General features: G+C 37.5%; 2 protein-coding genes across 2 annotated transcripts; one reads left to right on the top strand and one right to left on the bottom strand.

The window, feature by feature from the left end:
- Window positions 1–6,098, bottom strand: LOC136705713 (caspase-6-like). Its single transcript, XM_066679425.1, has 7 exons — window positions 5,996–6,098; window positions 3,481–3,602; window positions 2,715–2,841; window positions 2,238–2,314; window positions 1,950–2,125; window positions 1,542–1,686; window positions 1–325 (listed from the first exon to the last, which is right to left on the bottom strand). The coding sequence occupies exons 2-7, from the start codon at window positions 3,503–3,505 to the stop codon at window positions 111–113; spliced, it is 765 nt and encodes a 254-aa protein (XP_066535522.1). The 5' UTR covers window positions 3,506–3,602; window positions 5,996–6,098; the 3' UTR covers window positions 1–110.
- On the top strand, window positions 5,497–16,820 carry LOC136705068 (GTPase IMAP family member 8-like). The gene is made up of 6 exons (XM_066678286.1): window positions 5,497–5,503; window positions 5,645–5,695; window positions 5,780–6,504; window positions 8,590–8,700; window positions 9,282–10,151; window positions 15,927–16,820. Exons 1-6 carry the CDS (start codon window positions 5,497–5,499, stop codon window positions 16,818–16,820), a joined length of 2,658 nt encoding a protein of 885 aa, XP_066534383.1.
- Window positions 16,821–18,691: the final 1,871 nt, after the last annotated feature.

The following is an 18,691-nucleotide window of genomic DNA, read 5'->3' as shown; positions in this document are numbered from 1 at the left end:
CCACTTCCTTCACACTTAATTTACAACTGATCATTTATTTAAACATGATCATTTACATTGAGTATTCCTACATTTGTTCATCTGTTGAAGATTCAGATGATTTTGACTGTTCATTGCTCCTTTGGTCTGAAGTAGAGTTTCTTGGTGAGTGTGGAACTGAAGCAGGGCATTTGTTTCTTGTTGCCGAGGGAGTGTCTGGACACCTTCAGGTTGACGAGGGTCAGGAGCTCTGTGAACTCCAGAGTGGAGCCTTGCTTTTGCAGTACTTTACACAGTTCCTGAATGTAGTACGTGCCTTCTTCTATATGGCGAAAAGCAGTGAACCCTGTTCAAGCAACAATTTATTTTTAAATAGAAGCTAACAATTGATCACAATGAAAACTATGAATGAAATCTAGAACAAGGACAATGTTTAATTTGAAATGTGTACTCTGAAAAGGCAGGGGATGGTTTACTAAGGGATATAAAGCAAATTTGACCAATATTTCCATTAAATTGGAATTTTGAGTAAATTATATTTTTAAAAAAACATTTTGAACAAGGGCGGCACGGTGGTGCAGCAGGTAGGTGTTGCAGTCACACAGCTCCAGGGACCTGGAGGTTGTGGGTTCGATTCCCGCTCCGGGTGACTGTCTGTAAGGAGTTGGTGTGTTGTCCGCGTGGGTTTCCTCCGGGTGCTCCGGTTTCCTCCCACAGTCCAAAAACACACGTTGGTAGGTGGATTGGCGACTCAAAAGTGTCCGTAGGTGTGAGTGAATGTGTTTGCGTGTGTGTTGCCCTGTGAAGGACTGGCGCCCCCTCCAGGGTGTATTCCCGCCTTGCGCCCAATGATTCCAGGTAGGCTCTGGACCCACAGCGACTCTGGATTGGATAAGCGGTTACAGATAATGAATGAATGAATTTTGTGAACAAACAATTTTACTTTAGCACAGTCAGCTAACATGACATTTATGCTGAAAATCCAATTGTAAACATTAAACAATTTATTCATTAATTTATTGTCTGTAACCACTTATCCAGTTCAGGGTCGCGGTGGGTCCAGAGCCTACTCGGAATCACTGGGAGCAAAGTGGGGACACACCCTGGAGGAGGCACCACATACTCACACCTTCGGACACTTTTGAGTCACCCATCCACCTACCAACCTACCATGTGATTTTGGATTGTGGGAGGAAACCAGAGCACCCGGTGGAAACCCACGCGGACACAGGGAGAACACACCACACTCCTCACAGACAGTCACCCGGAGGAAACCCACACAGACACAGAGAGAACACACCACACTCCTCACAGACAGTCACCCGGAGGAAACCCATGCAGACACAGGGAGAACACACCACACTCCTCACAGACAGTCACCCAGAGGAAACCCACGCAGACACAGGGAGAACACACCAACTCCTCACAGACAGTCACCTGGAGCGGGAATCAAACCCACAACGTCTAGTTCCCTGGAGCTACATGAATGCGACACTACATGCTGCGCCACCATGCCACCCCAATCAACAATTTAATATAACAAACAAATCGTCTTCACTGACCCTCAGATGCACAGTAGCACATGAGAAAATCTGCCCCTGCTGGAAGTGTGAAGACCACAGCAGCATCCTCCATCACCTCTGCGGCCATATCATCATCTCCAACCATGGGGGTCACTGCATCTTCACCAATATCACCACGGCACGCCTACATTTACAAACACAGGATAAGGTTGTTTTTACATTTTGAACTTTTTTCTTTACATTTCTAAAACTACACAGCTCTTTCAGTTATTGTGTAATTACTTGCCATCATCAAAATACTTTATTTTTTAATTACATTCTAATTATATTAATCAACACAATATGAGTATCATATTATAAACATATTAAAAAGCACAGCCAACTTGGAACATACCTGATTGCTCCGGCCCTGAATCAAAGGATGTATTTACATGTTATGAGAATCACCTGGAAGATGAATATCTTGGGCTTTCCTACAAGGCTCCTGCAGTTGTTTCCTCTGAAGAAATCTATTATTTCTTTAATGCTGATCTTGTTGTCCTTGGCAAAAATATGACCCTCTTCTCCATGACTCAAGAAAATACAAACAATGCAGTCTGCATCTGAATAGTTTTCCTTAGAAGCTGAGGTCAAACAAACATGGGACAGACTTCTGTCAACGTTTAATCAACGGTGAATACTTTTCCTGAAATATTTTATGATGAATTGAAATACTGAAAGTTGGATTGTATGTACCTTTTTCTAAGTTACTTTTCATTGTTTTCTTGTCTGAATCATCATAACATGTCACTTCAAACCCGAGGGCTTCAAAACTGAAAGAAACATTGGGAAATAAAAAACGGAGACTGGGCACTTTGTCGAAAGGGCAAATTATCTACATGTTACTTGACTTTGAAAGTTAGTGTTTTCAGTCAGCTGAACCAGAAAAGGGAAGTAAAGTCTAAATCTCATTTGTTTATAAAGATGAAAACTAAAGCACACACACACACAGTTAATACTTTACAATAAATACATGAACAATACAGAAACACACTGTTTTAATTACAAAAGTCCTGTGATGTATAACAAACTAACATTGTATTCCATCATGGATTACACACTACGCATTGCTGAGTAATTTTCAGTTTCTTAATATTATTGCTTGTAAAAGAGAGAAAAGAGAGAGAAAATTAAAAAAAAGTAAAGGTACTGATAGTTGTTATTGGCAGGCACCTTGCAGTGAGATTAGTTTTGTCAGTAGCAGTACCAAAGCGCCTACTCAGGTTGTGAAAATTTTCCTGGTTGAAGATGAGGACATTTCCTCTCCGTTTGTTGTCCATCTTGTACGTCTCGGGCAAATCTGTATTGACCACACCATAGACCATATATGTACATGTTATGATTTAATCCATTCACTTCCTGTTAAACAACTCTGACTGACTATTTTATATGTCTAGTACACCGTTTCACCTGTACAGAAATGTGTGTTTGGATATCTGTCCAGATAAACTTCATTGCTACATATTTTAGGAGAAAAGTGCATTCCGTGGTCATAGTTCTGTGTCTGGGTTAAAAGCTAAGAGTGTTGATAACCAGGCACTGTTTTTTTACTTTACGTAACCACACATTACTTTACTTCTGCACTGTAGTGTACTCTTACAAAGAGCTGTATTACTAGATAAAAGAAAACAAAAGTCATTATTCAACTGTGTGCTAATAATGGCTTCTATAATGACTAGCAAAAAACACACTAAATTTATGTGGGTTTTTGTTATTATTATTAATTTTTTTGTATTTAAATTGCATTTTTACCCGATTTTTTTTTCAATGTTTAATTTATTCAGCAATAAAACAACATCACTGACTTTGTTTAAAGCAAATGCACAATAGAGAGTTAACTTCTAAATTCTTCAGAACCTACACTAAACACATACCAACTGAACTCAAAGACACTGCAAGATTAAAGGAGACAGACATGAAGAATAAAGCTGTGAATTACCTGCTGTATCCTCCTTGTTGGCCATGTTGGGTGAACTTGTGTCTACACTCAACTGACACAAGAGAATTAATGAACAAACTCATGACGTTTCCACAAACAAAACTCACAGCTAACCTCGCCCCCTGCAAAAAATCAGATAATGAGATGCCACAAAGTCATCATCTTCAGGCATATGGCACCATCTTCTGTTAACCTGTTGCCAGTGAAATCTGCTCAGAGTGGAGATGGAAGTCCTTTTGTCTATCTACAGGAGACAGGAAAATCTTTAAAGAAGTTGACAAATGACATTGCCCTAAAGACTCATGCTCCACACAGCCTCAGTACCCCGGGCATCCAAAGACCCCGATGTGCTGCTTCTAGACGAAAGAATACAAGCATGGAGTCATCCATAAGGTGTGGGGGCTGTTGTGCATTTGGGGACTACACATAAGTTTTATAACCGCAGAGATGCGGGAAATGTTCCATGACAACCATCCTCCCGAGAAACTCCTTCAACACCCACATGAGGCTGAATACACTGAAGGAAGAGCCTTTAAAAAGGTGAGGGACACAGTGTATTGTTAATTGTGTTATGTGCCAGAACTGACTAAGGCAAAGTGACTGCTACAAATTAAAATCCAACAGAGAAAACCATTTTAAAATCTCTCAATAGATCAAAGTCTAAATCATTCTCTGTCTGTGCCACTTCACAGTAATTTTGGGGGCATTTGAAACTTTGATATTTCATACAAAAATAAATAGATAAAGGGTGGCATGGTGGCGCAGCAGGTAGTGTCGCAGTCCAGGGGCCTGGAAGATGGGGGTTCAATTCCCGCTCCGGGAGACTGTCTGTGAGGAGTTGGTGTGTTCTCTCTGTGTCCGCGTGGGTTTCCTCCGGTTTCCTCCCACAGTCCAAAAACACACATTGGTAGGTGGATTGGCGACTCAAACGTGTCCGTAGGTGTGAGTGAATGTGTGTGTCTGTGTTGCCCTCTGAAGGACTGGTGCCCCCTCCAGGGTGTATTCCTGCCTTGCACCCAATGATTCCAGGTCGGCTCTGGACCCACCGCAACCCTGAACTGAATAAGCGGTTACAGATAGTGAATGAATGAATAAATAAATAAAAATAACATTTCACATGTGATTTTACTATTCATTAAAAATCCTGTTTGGTTAGATTTTAAAGAGCCGAGTCACTCCTTTTTAAATTGTTGAGTGGGCTTACAGCTCAGTTTAAAATGCTCTTCACGTTTTATTCTGTAACCGCACTTTAGTTTTCTCTTTTATTGTGTCATTTTAATTGTTTTTTTATGCATTTTCTTTTATTGCACTATTTTAATTGTTTTAAATTACTTATGTTTTTTTTTTTATTATTCTCAATGTAACTTAATTTTCTCTTAAATTAACTGCTGTTTACTGTTTCTTATGACACTTTGAATTGCCCTTGTACCTCGTATGAAAGGTAAATAAACATGCTGTGCCTTGCCTAAATATTAAACACAAACTGAAAGTTGCTGAACTCACTCATTATAAGGTGTGTCTAAAAACACACTTCATGCCTTTGATATTCAAGCTCTTTTTCACATTAAATCTTAGCATTCTTTTGTTTTAATTTACTTAAGCAATTGCACTTTGTCTGCATTTTGTGGTTCATTAGTCTACAATTATTTTAGCTGGTTTTCTTATTTTATACAAACAAGCTTTTAGCCTTTAATATTTATTGGATATTCTATTTTGTTATTTTGTTTATGCAAATACACTGAAAAGCCTTTGGGAATTTCTGGAATATAAGTAAACACTACCCAAAACAGACTAAAGTCCAGCAAATGTCTCTATTTTTAAATCAGATGAAGACAAATCAGCAAAGAATGAATATAAGAGTTCAGTGGGGAAGTAAATTACTGCCTTAGGGAAGACTTGCTCATCCTGTTATTTTAATGACTAAGCGTTTATGAATCTACCCAATGAAACAAACAATACATCATTTCACAGAAAACGAAACTCCACATTTACAGGACGGTGAGAGCCTTGGACACAATGGCAGGTAAAATCTAGACTTTTTAATTTGATACCATCTACTAAACTGTACTTTATTATTATTATTATTATTCTTTCAGAAAGTTAAGACATTTCAGGAAGCACCACACGACGTGGCTTTGTTATAATCATATCCATTGTGTTACAGGAAATCCAGATCAGACTTTCGGGCAACAGAGCAGCTCTGTGAGAGACAAAGGTATGTAATTTGAAGTCAGGAAATCATAAATTATATTTTAAATTAAAAAATTAAATAAGGAAGTAAACTGATTTTATAATCCAGCAGTGCCACAATTCAGTGATGAGCTTCGGATCCTCCTGATAGGAAAGACGGGTGTGGGCAAGAGTGCAACAGGAAACACCATCCTGCAAAAGAAAGCATTCACTTCAGAGATCTCCTCTTCCTCTATAACAGCACAGTGTGAAAAATACAGTGGAAGAGTGAATGGCAGAAAGATCTTTGTTATTGATTCTCCGGGTTTGTTTCAAACTAACTTACCTGCAGAGGAGGTGGTCAGGCAGATTAAGCTGTGCATTCCACTGTCTGCCCCAGGTCCACACGTCCTTCTGGTAGTGATGCAGTTGGGGAGATTTACTGAGGAAGAAGAAAGAACCATTAAGATATTTCAAGACATTTTTGGTGAAGAATCCTCCAGCTACACCATGGCACTGTTCACTCATGGAGATAAACTGAAAGAGACAAGTGTTCATACATTTATACGTAGCAACACAAAGCTTTGGAATTTCATAGTGAAATGCAGAGGTCGATATCACGTAATCAATAATGAAGATCAGAGTCCAGAACAGGCCCAGCAGCTTCTGGAGCAGATTGAAAAGATGGTCACTGGAAATGGTGGAAAATATTACACCTCAGAAATGCTTCAGGAGGCAGAGACAGCGATAGAAACAGAGAAACAATGGATGCTAGATGAGAACGAAGAACAGGGACAGAAAAATAGATGCTACTTTCAGAGAGAGAAAAGTATGAAACACAAACAACATGAGGAGGTAAGTGAAAGATTATATATATATATATATATATATATATATATACATATACACACACAAACCGAATTCCAAAAAAGTTGGAACACTAAACAAATTGTGAATAAAAACTGAATTGCAATGATGTGGAGATGGCAACATCTAATATTTTATTCAGAATAGAACACAAATCACAGATCAAAAATTTAAACAGAGAATGTATCATTTTAAGGGCGGCACGGTGGCGCAGCAGGTAGTGTCGCAGTCACACAGCTCCTGGAGGTTGTGGGTTCGATTCCCGCTCCAGGTGACTGTCTGTGAGGAGTTGGTGTGTTCTCCCTGTGTCTGCGTGGGTTTCCTCCGGGTGCTCCGGTTTCCTCCCACAGTCCAAAAAAAAAAAAAACACACGTTGCAGGTGGATTGGCGACTCGAAAGTGTCCGTAGGTGTGAGTGAATGTGTGTGTGTCTGTGTCGCCCTGTGAAGGACTGGCGTCCCCTCCAGGGTGTATTCCTGCCTTGCGCCCGATGATTCCAGGTAGGCTCTGGACCCCCCGCGACCCTAAATTGGATAAGTGGTTACAGATAATGGATGGATGGATGTATCATTTTAAGGGAAAAATATGTTGTTTCAAAATTTCATGGTGTCAACAAATCCAAAAAAAGTTGGGACAAGGCCATTTTTTACCACTGTGTGGCATCGGCCCCTTCTTCTTACAACACTCAACAGACGTCTGGGGACAGAGGAGACCAGTTTCTCAAGTTTAGAAATAGGAATGCTCTCCCATTCATGTCTAATACAGGCCTCTAACTGTTCAATCGTCTTGGGCCTTCTTTGTGGCACCTTCCTCTTTATGATGCACCAAATGTTCTCTATAGGTGAGAGATCTGGACTGCAGGCTGCCATTTCAGTCCCCGGATCCTTCTCCTACGTAGCCATGATGTTGTGATTGCTGCAGAATGTGGTCTGGCATTATCTTGTTGATAAGAGATGACGTCTAGATGGGAGCAGATGTTGTTCTAGAACCTGAACATAGTTCTCTGCATTAATGGTGCCTTTCCAGACATGCAAGCTGCCCATGCCACAAGCACTCATGCAACCCCATCCCATCAGTGATGCAGGCTTCTGAACGGAGCGTTGATAACAACTTGGGTTATCCTTGTCCTCTCTGGTCCGGATGACATGGCGTCCCAGTGTTCCATAAAGAACTTCAAATCATGACTCATCTGACCACAGAAGAGTCTTCCATTTTGCCACACTCCTGAGCTTGTGGGGTTTGCTTAGAAATGGCTTCCTCTTTGCACTGTAGAGTTTCCTCAACATATTTTTCCTTTAAAATGTTACATTTACTCAGATTAAACTTTTGATCTGTCATCTATGTTCTATTACGAATAAAATATTGACATTTGCCACCTTCACATCATTGCATTTTTTTATTCACAATTTGTTTAGTATCCCAACATTTCTGGAATCCGGTTTATATATATATATATTTGGAGGAAAAATTCTGAAAATGTCATTAATATTATTATTTTTTAATATAATATTATTTTTTGTAAGAATTACACACGTCTTATAGTTCCAGACATGCGTAGATCTTTTCCTTTGGGCTTTTTGGGACCCTGCTTCTTGACCTCTATCCTGAGGAAAAAACTATAAGTTTAAATTATTTTGTTGCTCTCATGAGGAAAAAAACAAATAAACAAACATTTAAAGAAAAAGGAAAGAGACAATCACATTAATCCTGACATAGAATCATCAAAAATTGAAAACACATTACAAACCCTCAAAACTCTCCGCTCAGTTCATGACTGGGCATTATAGCCATTACAACCAGTACAATTATAAAGTACAATGACGCTGAGGCATAATGAGGATGCCAACAGCTGAGGCAATGAACTCTAGCAGAGCACGTTATTTAAGGAATATTTCCGTGCAGTGAACATGAAACAGAGGGTTATCCAAAAGCTAGGGGTAACCATTCATTGCTAAGAAATATTTTATTTAAAAAATATCAGGTTGTGATTAAATTCATTTGGACTGTACTACTCAATTATTATTACATAATTGGCTGAATTGATATTATAATTAATACATATTTCTGTGACTAGGGTGAAGCTTCCATTATGTCAAGAAGACAGTCAACTGAGTTTGTGACCTATAAACAGCTGCTAGCAGGAGTGCTAGCTGTGCTTGTGGCAGTGGTAATTGGATACTTCCTGGTAAGTTTTAGCTGAAATAAACATTTTTTTCTCTTTAGTTCTACATTTGATTAGTTCCTAGATCTGTTAATAATTGCCATATAAAAAATTTTAATATAAAATGGAGGGTGGCATGGTGGTGCAGCAGGTAGTGTCGCATTCACACAGCTCCAGGGAGCTGGAGGTTGTGGGTTCGAGTCCCGCTCCGGGTGACTGTCTGTGAAGAGTGTGGTGTGTTCTCCCTGTGTCTGTATGGGTTTCCTCCGGGTGCTCCGGTTTCCTCCCATGGTCCAAACACACAGGTGGATTGGCATGATAGGTGTGAAGGACTGGTGCCCCCTGCAGGGTGTGTTCCCACCTTGTGCCCAGTAATTCCGGGTAGGCCCCAGACCCACTGTGACCCTGAACTGGATAAGCGGTTATAGATAATGAATGAATGAATTTAAGATGTAGCCAGTCTCGCTGTCAGACATAGTTTGATAGTGAATAGATTGAGGTCAGTTATGCGCATCTGTCCTCTTTTGGTGAAATTAACAATCAACTGATGTTTTAACAATTTACTTGATGTTCACTGCAAAAAAAAATGTTTGTTTTACCAATAGATTTTCTACAATCAAAAAGACTCCCCAAGTGAAGCAGGTAAATCAATGCATCCAGCAGTGCAAGAAGTCAGTGATGATGTTCGGATCCTGCTGATAGGAAAGACAGGTGTGGGCAAGAGTGCAACAGGAAACACCATCCTGCAAAAGGAAGCCTTCACATCAGAGATCTCCTCTTCATCTGTAACACCCCAGTGTGAAAAAGACAGTGGAACAGTAAACGGGAGAAAAGTCTATGTTATTGACTCTCCAGGTCTGTTTGACACTAACTTAACTTCACAAGAGGTGGTCAATCGGATTAAGCTGTGCGTTCCACTGTCTGCCCCAGGTCCACATGTCCTTCTGGTAGTGATTCAGTTGGGGAGATTTACTGAGGAGGAGGAAAAAACCGTTAAGATATTCCAACAAATATTTGGTGAAAAATCCTCCAGCTACACCATGGCACTGTTCACTCATGGAGATAAACTGAAAGGGAAAAGTATTCATTCATTTATACGTAGAAACACAAGGCTTTTGAATTTCATAGAGAAATGCAGTGGTCGATATCACATATTCAACAACGAAGATCCGAGTCCAGATCAGGTCCTGCAGCTTCTGGAGCAGATTGATAAGATGGTCACTGGAAATGGTGGAAAATATTACACCACAAGGATGCTTCAGGAGGCAGAGACAGCGATAGAAGCAGAGAAACAACGGATCCTAAAAGAGAACAAAGCAAAGAGACAGAAAGAAATAGAGGACCTGAGAGCACAGATCAAGGGAGAAGACTTTGAGAGAGAGAAAATGCAGATAAAGAAACGACATGAAGAAGAGGCAAGAAAAGAAGCTGAAAGCAGTGTAGGATATTTATATTTTGAAAAAATTGCTGGAATTGTAATTAACATTGTTTTGCAATATCTTGGGCTACCTAAAATATGAGATTCTTAATTGTACCATTTTGTTTTTTTAGAATTTAACATTGTGGATGTTATAATGGTCAAATAAGTCCAATTTGGTTTTTCTTTGATGACCCTTGGTTTTAAAGAAACAACAAAAAAGGTTTCTGACTGTTTGTCACTTCAGTTACCTCTGTCTGTCTCATTTGGTCTTCCGCTTAAGACAAAAAGAAAAAAAAAAAAAAAAAAGCAAAACAATGTGTGTGGGGGGAGTGGGTGTGTCTGATTGTGTTAAGGGAAATTGCTAATTTCAGTTATATTAATACAATCATTATATATATATATATATATATATATATATATAATTCTTTTGTCTCATGTAATATGCTCAAAAAAATAAACTGTAAATTGAATAAGATGGAAATTAAATTTGTGCTTGTCAGGTTTGTCTTCTTTCTACTAATTTCTACTTCTTTCTAATTCATATGCATTCATTTAGATGTAGGGCATGTGGTGTGGCTGTAATGGAGAAATGTTAGATCCTGAAATAAACACCAGAGATGCTTCAGGAGGCAGAGAAAGCAATAGAAGCAGAGAAGCAATGGATCTTAAAAGAGAATTAAGCAACGAGACAGAAAGATGGACCTGAAGGCAAAGGTCACTTATTACGGACCATAAGAATTGAGGTATTTTACATTTTGGAATTGTAATAATTCAGGGTGTGTCCAAGTGGTCAAGAGTAAGGGAAGGAGGTATATGCAGGACAGATCTGTTAACAATAAACAAAAAGGTAACTAGACAGAGGCAAGCTAACACCAAACAAGGCTAGACGCTAAACAAGGCTAAACGCTAAACACCAAACAAACTTAAACACTAAACAAAGCTTCTAAACATCAAACACAGCTAAGCATTAGACAAGGACACTATAGGACAAAGGGGTAAAACCCATAGAAAGGCTAAACACAGACCACCACTAAGGACCAACAACATCAAGCACAAACAGCAACCATACATGCAATGACCCACAAACAGGAACCACTGACAATGACTATATAAAGACAACACAAACAAGAAACACCTGGAGACTAATGAAGACACATGACACTAGAAACACAAGGGAAGGGTATCACATGACCTGCGAACAAGCAGGAAGCAGAAAAAAGACAGGGGGGAACAGTCATATGACAAGGGGAGCACAAACAAGAAAACAAAACTAAGCACATTACAGGAATATTGACAAAATTCAAGGATTTTCTAATTTCTCATTTATATAAAATAAATGCCTTTTTTATTTTGTAACATTTGTACTATATATTTAGAAATCTACTGTAAATATCACAAGGAAACCTGCGTAAAGCCAAGCCCCAAAACACCTGATACTGTTCATAATGGGGGAGGGTTGTTCTTTGGGTGTATGCGGAGCAGGCTAAAAAACACTTTTTAACCTTCCTGTTTCTTCACGGTGAACTGGATTGTTGCTCTTCAGGCAAAAAAAAAGAGATGGAAAGCAAGAAGGTGCTGTTTGGTTCTCTGGAGACTGTAAATGTGAACCCAAAGGCCACAAGAAATATTTTTGGCAAATGTTGGCCAAATATTTTTATCATTAAATATACAAACCAGTTTATTACATCTTATATATAATGATTACTTTTTCACTTTCTCTGTGACTAGTTTGTGCTAAAGAGAAAACTTTTTCTCTTTAGAGTTGCTCTTTAGAGAGTTTGTTACTGTTTACAAGTTTGTAAAGCTCAACTGTTGGATATTTTAGATCTACATCTTCGGTCAAAGCTATTACTCAACACAGATTTAATCTGATTTATATGATAAAGATTTGTATTGTATTAAAAATCTGTATGTGTGTGGTGTATGTGGTGTATTTAAAATTTAAAATATTGTTTCTCTCTCGCGCTCTCTCTCTAAATTTACACACACACACACACACACACACACACACACACACACACACACACACAAAATGAAAGAAAAGGAATAAAATACTCCGGCTTTTTTACAGTTGCTGCATCTAGTAGAGATTCTCAAACTTTTGCAATTAAATTATTATAATTTTAAGCATAAACTTATCAGTGATGTAATATAAATCCTGTTGATCTTATCTTTAAATTAAAAGATTATCACCATCCAATTAAACACATTAATTCATTAATTAATTCATTGTCTGTAATCAAAATCCAGTTCAGGGTCGTGGTGGGTCCGACGCCAAACCGGAATCACTCTGGGGGGGTATGCTTGAGGTGCTTTTGCCACTAGAACACCTTGTAACAAGAACTAGGACCCTTAGTCTTTTTATATTTGTCTTAGCCTTTGAGGACATACAAGGCTAACTAACTGTTCCATCAACTCTGCCGACATTATAAAATGTTACCACTTGGCTGTGGAATAGAGCATTCTTTACCATTGTGCACCATTCCAACGTTTTGATTCAGAGAGCCTTATTGATTCATCTTCCTTGTCCCAATCCTTGTTCTGTGGTCCTCTTTGAAATGCACACAGTCGCTACTGTCACTGGAGGACAACAGGGGGATTAAGCACTGAAAGAGTTATAGGGACACTTCCACTGCCACCCCCACAGATCAGAACTTTCAAAAGTCTCAAACATTTAGTAATAGATGATTCTGCCTTAAAATAATCTACAATAAAAACAATGCTCTGGGCCACAGAGGTTTCATAATATCAACTTGGTGGTACTGGGCCCCAACAGCAAACATTGCCTTACCATGTCTCTCGGCTGCGAGATGTCATTGTCCCCTTGTGAATTATGTAGCAGGTACTTTGTCTCCTCCTGCTGCCTCCTACATGTAGCATTTGAAACTTTCCAGGTTGGTCTTTACCAAGTCTATTTTCTGCCAAAAGCAACAATGCAGAAATGTGAAGCACAGATTTAATACAAAACATGAACAATCCCCAAAAGAAACAAAATGGACACAATCATGGCACATGAGAACATTACTGCACCCACACACTGAGTAGTTATTAAATGCAATAAGCTGAAAGTAGCTGAAAACACTTTTTATAATAAAACACAAATTATAATTTGACTTAAAACTAATAAAGTATTTCAACCACTTTTCATCATAGACTTGAGTTTCTTTTGCTTTATTTATTTAAGCAATTGCACTTTGCCCTTTAAAGAAACAATAGGTAGTATATAAAAGTAAATTAATAAAAATCTAACATGTATTCCTTTGTCTAGTAGGTTCTTTACTCTTATTATGTATGTTTTATATATTTATATTATAAACAATTATTCATCTTACACACTTAAGCATTTTACTTAATATTTATTGCATATTCTATTTTGTTCTTTTATTTATATAAAGTTTTCTTCCTTTGTTTTGCCTTAATTAAGCATAAAATGTCAGTCCTTTATTGTTTACCTAGTAGTTTTCCTGAATGGGGAGTGGACAAAATATTAGAAGCGACTGAGTGTCACTTTAAGAATCTGTTTGAGGAAATGAAACAGAAACCATTCCCTCACAGAATACAAAACTCCACTTTGCAGAATGCTGAGAGACACAGTCATGGCAGGTGAGATCCAACACCTTCAGATGATTTTTATTTCCAAGACACTTTATTAATATCCAGACTTTTAGATATATGTTATTGTTTTTTATTATAGTTATTATATAAACATAAAACAATAGGAAAAGTAGGTCAGTACCAAATGAGACTTGGTCAAAAAAAGTCATAAAGTGCCGGCATGCTTTGGTGTAGATAAAACAATTCAAACGTTTTAAAAATACTGTTTCCTTCTGGTGATTTGGCAAAGCCTCATCACAGAATTCTAGCCCCAGGTGAGAGTTGCAGGGGAGACAGCAGTGGGAGAAACTCCCTCAGAGCACTTGGAAGATACCTCCAGAGGAAGCAAGAGACAAAGGGGGAACAAAATTCTCCTCTGGACCACGCTGAAGCTAATCAATAAAAAGAGCAGTAGGACTGAAGATATATTGAGTTCTAATGAGTATAAAGGAATCTAGAACAAAATCTGTAGAGCAACAGGTGGACTACAGCATCCAATGAACGCTGATGAAGGCAGAGAGAATTTTTCTTATCTGTAAATGTCTTTAAAGACACTAGACACTTTTTTATCATTTTAAAAAATACAGTGATTTATAAATATTACACATTTGGGCAAAATTTAAAAACCAGGAGAAACCACATCACACTGTATAAAAAAGAAATCACAAGGAAGTTCTGAGCAGGATTTTTTTTTTCTGTTTTGGGGGACAGGGGGTGGAGGGTTGGGGAAACATTTTCTCCCAACAGCCATCTTGAGTGGATGTATGAATTTATTTTACTGACACTTATTTTTTGTTTTGTGTCACAATTTGTTTGGTTCATGAGGCTAACTAAACAGGCAAAATGTAATGTATTTTTATTAAATTAATTTAAATTTAAATGAATTACAATGGTATGTAATTTGAAGTCAGCAAATTATATAATTTTTTAAACGATTTATCTAATTTAATGATCCAACAGCACAAAATTTCAGTGATGAACAACAGACCCTAAAAGAGAATAAAGCTCAGAATCAGAAAGAGGACCTGAGAGCACAGACTGAAGGAGAAGACTTAGAGAGAGAGAATTGGAAGATAAACAAACACCATGAAGAGGAGGTAAGAGAAAAAAAACTGAATTTTTTTTTTTTTTTAGAATTTTACAATTTTAGGTTTTTCATATAATTCCAAAGGCAGATTGGTGTTTACCCTTTGCTTTGTGTTTATTATTGCTGTAGTGTTTTAAACTATGGGAGACATACTCTTTTTCTGTAAAATGCTGCCTGCAGTTTTATTCACAAAAGTGCAACATTTAAATAAATCAAAGAGAACTGCATTAATCCTGGCGTAACATCACTATGAAATTGGTACATACACATTTCAGCCTAAACTTTGAATGCATTTACTGAGCTTGACTCAGAGAAAAGTAAATATAATTACGTTCAAAGTGTACAATGAGTATTGTATAATGAGTAAGCAAACAGTCAGGGTAATGAAAACTAGCAGAGCATGTTATTCAAGTGGACTTTCCATTCAGCGAACTGGAAACACAAAGCAATCTAGAAACGTTTTTGAATCATATTTTGCAAACAGCAAGACATCTCTTTTGTTCTGAAAACCAGAATGTTTTAAAGTGTTTTACTAATAAAAAATAACCTGTTATTAACTGACTGAACTGACATCAATATGATATATTTTCCTGTGACTAGGGTGAAGCTGATATGAAGCCTACAAGAAGACGATCAGAGTGTATGATGTCTAAAAAGCTGCTCATAGGACTGCTAGCTGTACTTGGGGCAGCTGTAGTTGGATATTTACTGGTAAATATTTTTAGCTGGCATATTGACTGCCGTATAAGAACTGCAATATAAAATGTTCTTGTTTAAAGTAAAGTAACAAACTGCATGACCTGATTTTTATTATCTTGCAGCCTTACATTTATCTAAAGAAAATCTAATGATTTTTAAAACCAGCTTTAAATAATAAGGTTTTGTCTGCATTCATTGCAGATATTACACTGAAATACTGTGATTTAAAGACGCAACTTGCAAAACACTTGCATAGTATACTGTCAGAGTGTTTAAAAGTCCAATTCCCAAAAAAAGTACAATACATTCTCTTCTCCAGAATCAGAAGTGAATATTTGTAAGTTTTCATCTGTGTAAAATAAATTAATAAAATGAATTGTACCATTGAGTGTATCACCGCGGCAGTCTGTAAGTCTGCATTCTGTTCTAACTGATTTTTTTTACCAATAGATTTACAAGAATCAGAGCAACGTCCCAAATGAAACAGAATTCAGTGATGATCTTCGGATCCTGCTGATAGGAAAGACGGGTGTGGGCAAGAGTGCAACAGGAAACACCATCCTGCAAAAGACAGCCTTCACATCAGAGATCTCCTCTTCATCTGTAACAGCACAGTGTGAAAAATACAGTGGAACAGTAAACGGGAGAAAAGTCTATGTTATTGACTCTCCAGGTCTGTTTGACACTGAATTAACTGCAAAGGAGGTGGTCAATCGGATTAAGCTGTGCATTCCACTGTCTGCCCCAGGTCCACATGTCCTTCTGGTAGTGATGCAGTTGGGGAGATTTACTGACGAGGAGGAAAAAACTGTTATGATATTTCAACACATTTTTGGTGAAAAATCCTCCAGCTACACCATGGCACTGTTCACTCATGGAGATAAACTGAAAGGGAAAAGTATTCATGCATTTATATGTAGAAACACAAGGCTTTTGAATTTCATAGTGAAATGCAGTGGCCGATATCACGTATTCAACAACGAAGATCCAAATCCAGATCAGGTCCTGCAGCTTCTGGAGCAGATTGATAAGATGGTCACTGGAAATGGTGGAAAATATTACACCTCAGAGATGCTTCAGGAGGCAGAGAGAGCGATAGAAGCAGAGAAACAACGGATCCTAATAGAGAACGAAGCAAAGATAAAGAAAGAGATAGAGGCCCTGAAGGCAGTGTTTGGGGGTGAAGACTTTGAGAGAGAGAAAAGGAAGAAAACCAGACAACATGAAGAGGAGGCAAGAGAAAAGGCTGAACGAAGCTCAAGATATTCATATTTTAAAAAAATGTTTTACTTTTTGATGAATCTTATTTTGCAATATTTTGGGTTTCCAAAATCAGATTTGTAATTGTAAAGAATTTTTTAGTATTTAACAGTGAGGATGTTATACTTGTCATACATTTCCAAACATACGTCGTAGCTTTTGAGTTTTCTTTAGCCTTTTTGTTTTAAAAGAAATAAAGGGAAAAATACATCCAAGCCAGTTCTTACTGATGTTTCTGGACTGGTTCGGCCAGATTTAAACCATGTAGAAAATTTATTCCTACACTAAACACAAACTACTGCATCTTCAAGTTTGTTTGTATGTTTACTCACAAAAAATGTCTAAAGAAATCAAAGAGAGAAGCTGTCCCATACTTAGTTCATCATCATCATCGTCTGTAACCACTTTTCCAGTGGTTCCAAAGCCGCCCCATAATAGGTTTCCCTATCTATTTGTTTGATATATTGGTAAGAGCACAAAAGCTTCACTTTTGCATTTTTTTTTTTTTTTTTGCTTTTCCTTCATGCCCTCTTGAGTTTGCCGTAACCAATTTTATTACTGCAGTTGGTGAAACCCTGTCTTCTAAAGCAGATATAAACTCTGGAAAATGTAAACTAATACTTTGGGGTTTTACTCATGGTTTTGAAAAGTAAGGTTAAGGGAATTTGCCCATTTATGGTCATATTAATATTATTAATAAGTTAATAACTTATAATAAGATTATAAGTTTTATGTTGTCTTGACAATTTCAACTGAGCATTGTTTAATATGGAATATAATGTGCAATATGCTTAGGACATTATGCTGTAAAGTCAAATTACTGAATTTTGGTGAAAATAAAATGTGTTTTAGTCATGTTTGTCTTGTTGGTTTAATCATTTAGAATTAGGGCATATCTGGAAAGCACTACACTTGAGTGACTGAAATGGAGAAACAATAGATCCTGGAATAGTGAGAGAAAGAAAGCAAGAAACAGTTGTTTCTGAGGGTGGAGTCAAAACCAGTTTTTCAATCTTGAATTTGTTTTATCTCTATTGGTTTATTGTTTTATTTTGCTTTGTTAATTTGTAATAATATTTGAACTTCCATTCAAAATGACCTTATACAGGATCTTATAAATGTAATTTTATAAAAATCTATTAATGTAATGCCCTAATTATTAAACATACTCTGCAGTTCTGTTTTTTTTAACAGTTACATTAACCCTGATGTAATGTCACCAGAAAACTGGTAGATATTACAAACCCTTAGTTTATGATTCTGTTATTAACTGAGGTTGACTCAGAACATAGGGAGTTTAAATTTTTTCAAAAATGTAAAGAAAACAGTCAGGGAAATGAAACCTAGAAGAGCATATAATTCAGGTCGACTTTCTGTGAAAATGAAACCGAAGGTAATCAGGAAACCTAGTGTGCATTGTGCTTTGAAAACCATAAGGCTGGTAAGATTTATAACATCTCGTTTCTATGAGGCTGTGTTAAAAGATGAATGTTTGTACTGCATTATGCTACATTAATATAAACTGTTGCTTAACTGACAGGATTAACATTAACATGAGTACATATTTCAGAGGCTAGGGAATTAAGCCACCTACAAGACAATCAACAAAGTACATGTATAAACCACTGTTGATGGGTAGGAAAACATAACACAGGGGCAGAACCTGATAAAAAATATAATCTCCACCATCTGCATCTGTTGTAGTGCCACCCTGCATCTGTGAATCATCAATTGCTTTAGAGAGAGATCATTCACAGACACTTTGTGCCTCTCCTCCTGTTTAAAAGCTGAATCTTCATCTTTTCTTTGTCTCTCATTGTCAGTGTCAGTCTCAGTGTCCTGTGACTGTTCCTGGAATCCCAACAGTTGAAAGTGTGTTCTCATAGTTTTTATTTAGTTTGGTTTTGAGTTTAGCTACAGTTTTGTACCAAGTTCTTTTATTTTTAATAGATCCA

Source organism: Hoplias malabaricus, chromosome 8 (assembly GCF_029633855.1).
Source record: "Hoplias malabaricus isolate fHopMal1 chromosome 8, fHopMal1.hap1, whole genome shotgun sequence".
Classification (NCBI taxonomy): Eukaryota; Metazoa; Chordata; class Actinopteri; order Characiformes; family Erythrinidae; genus Hoplias; species Hoplias malabaricus.
The sequence above is the reverse complement of the archived record's forward strand: the minus strand, read 5'-3'. Positions and strand labels throughout refer to the sequence as shown.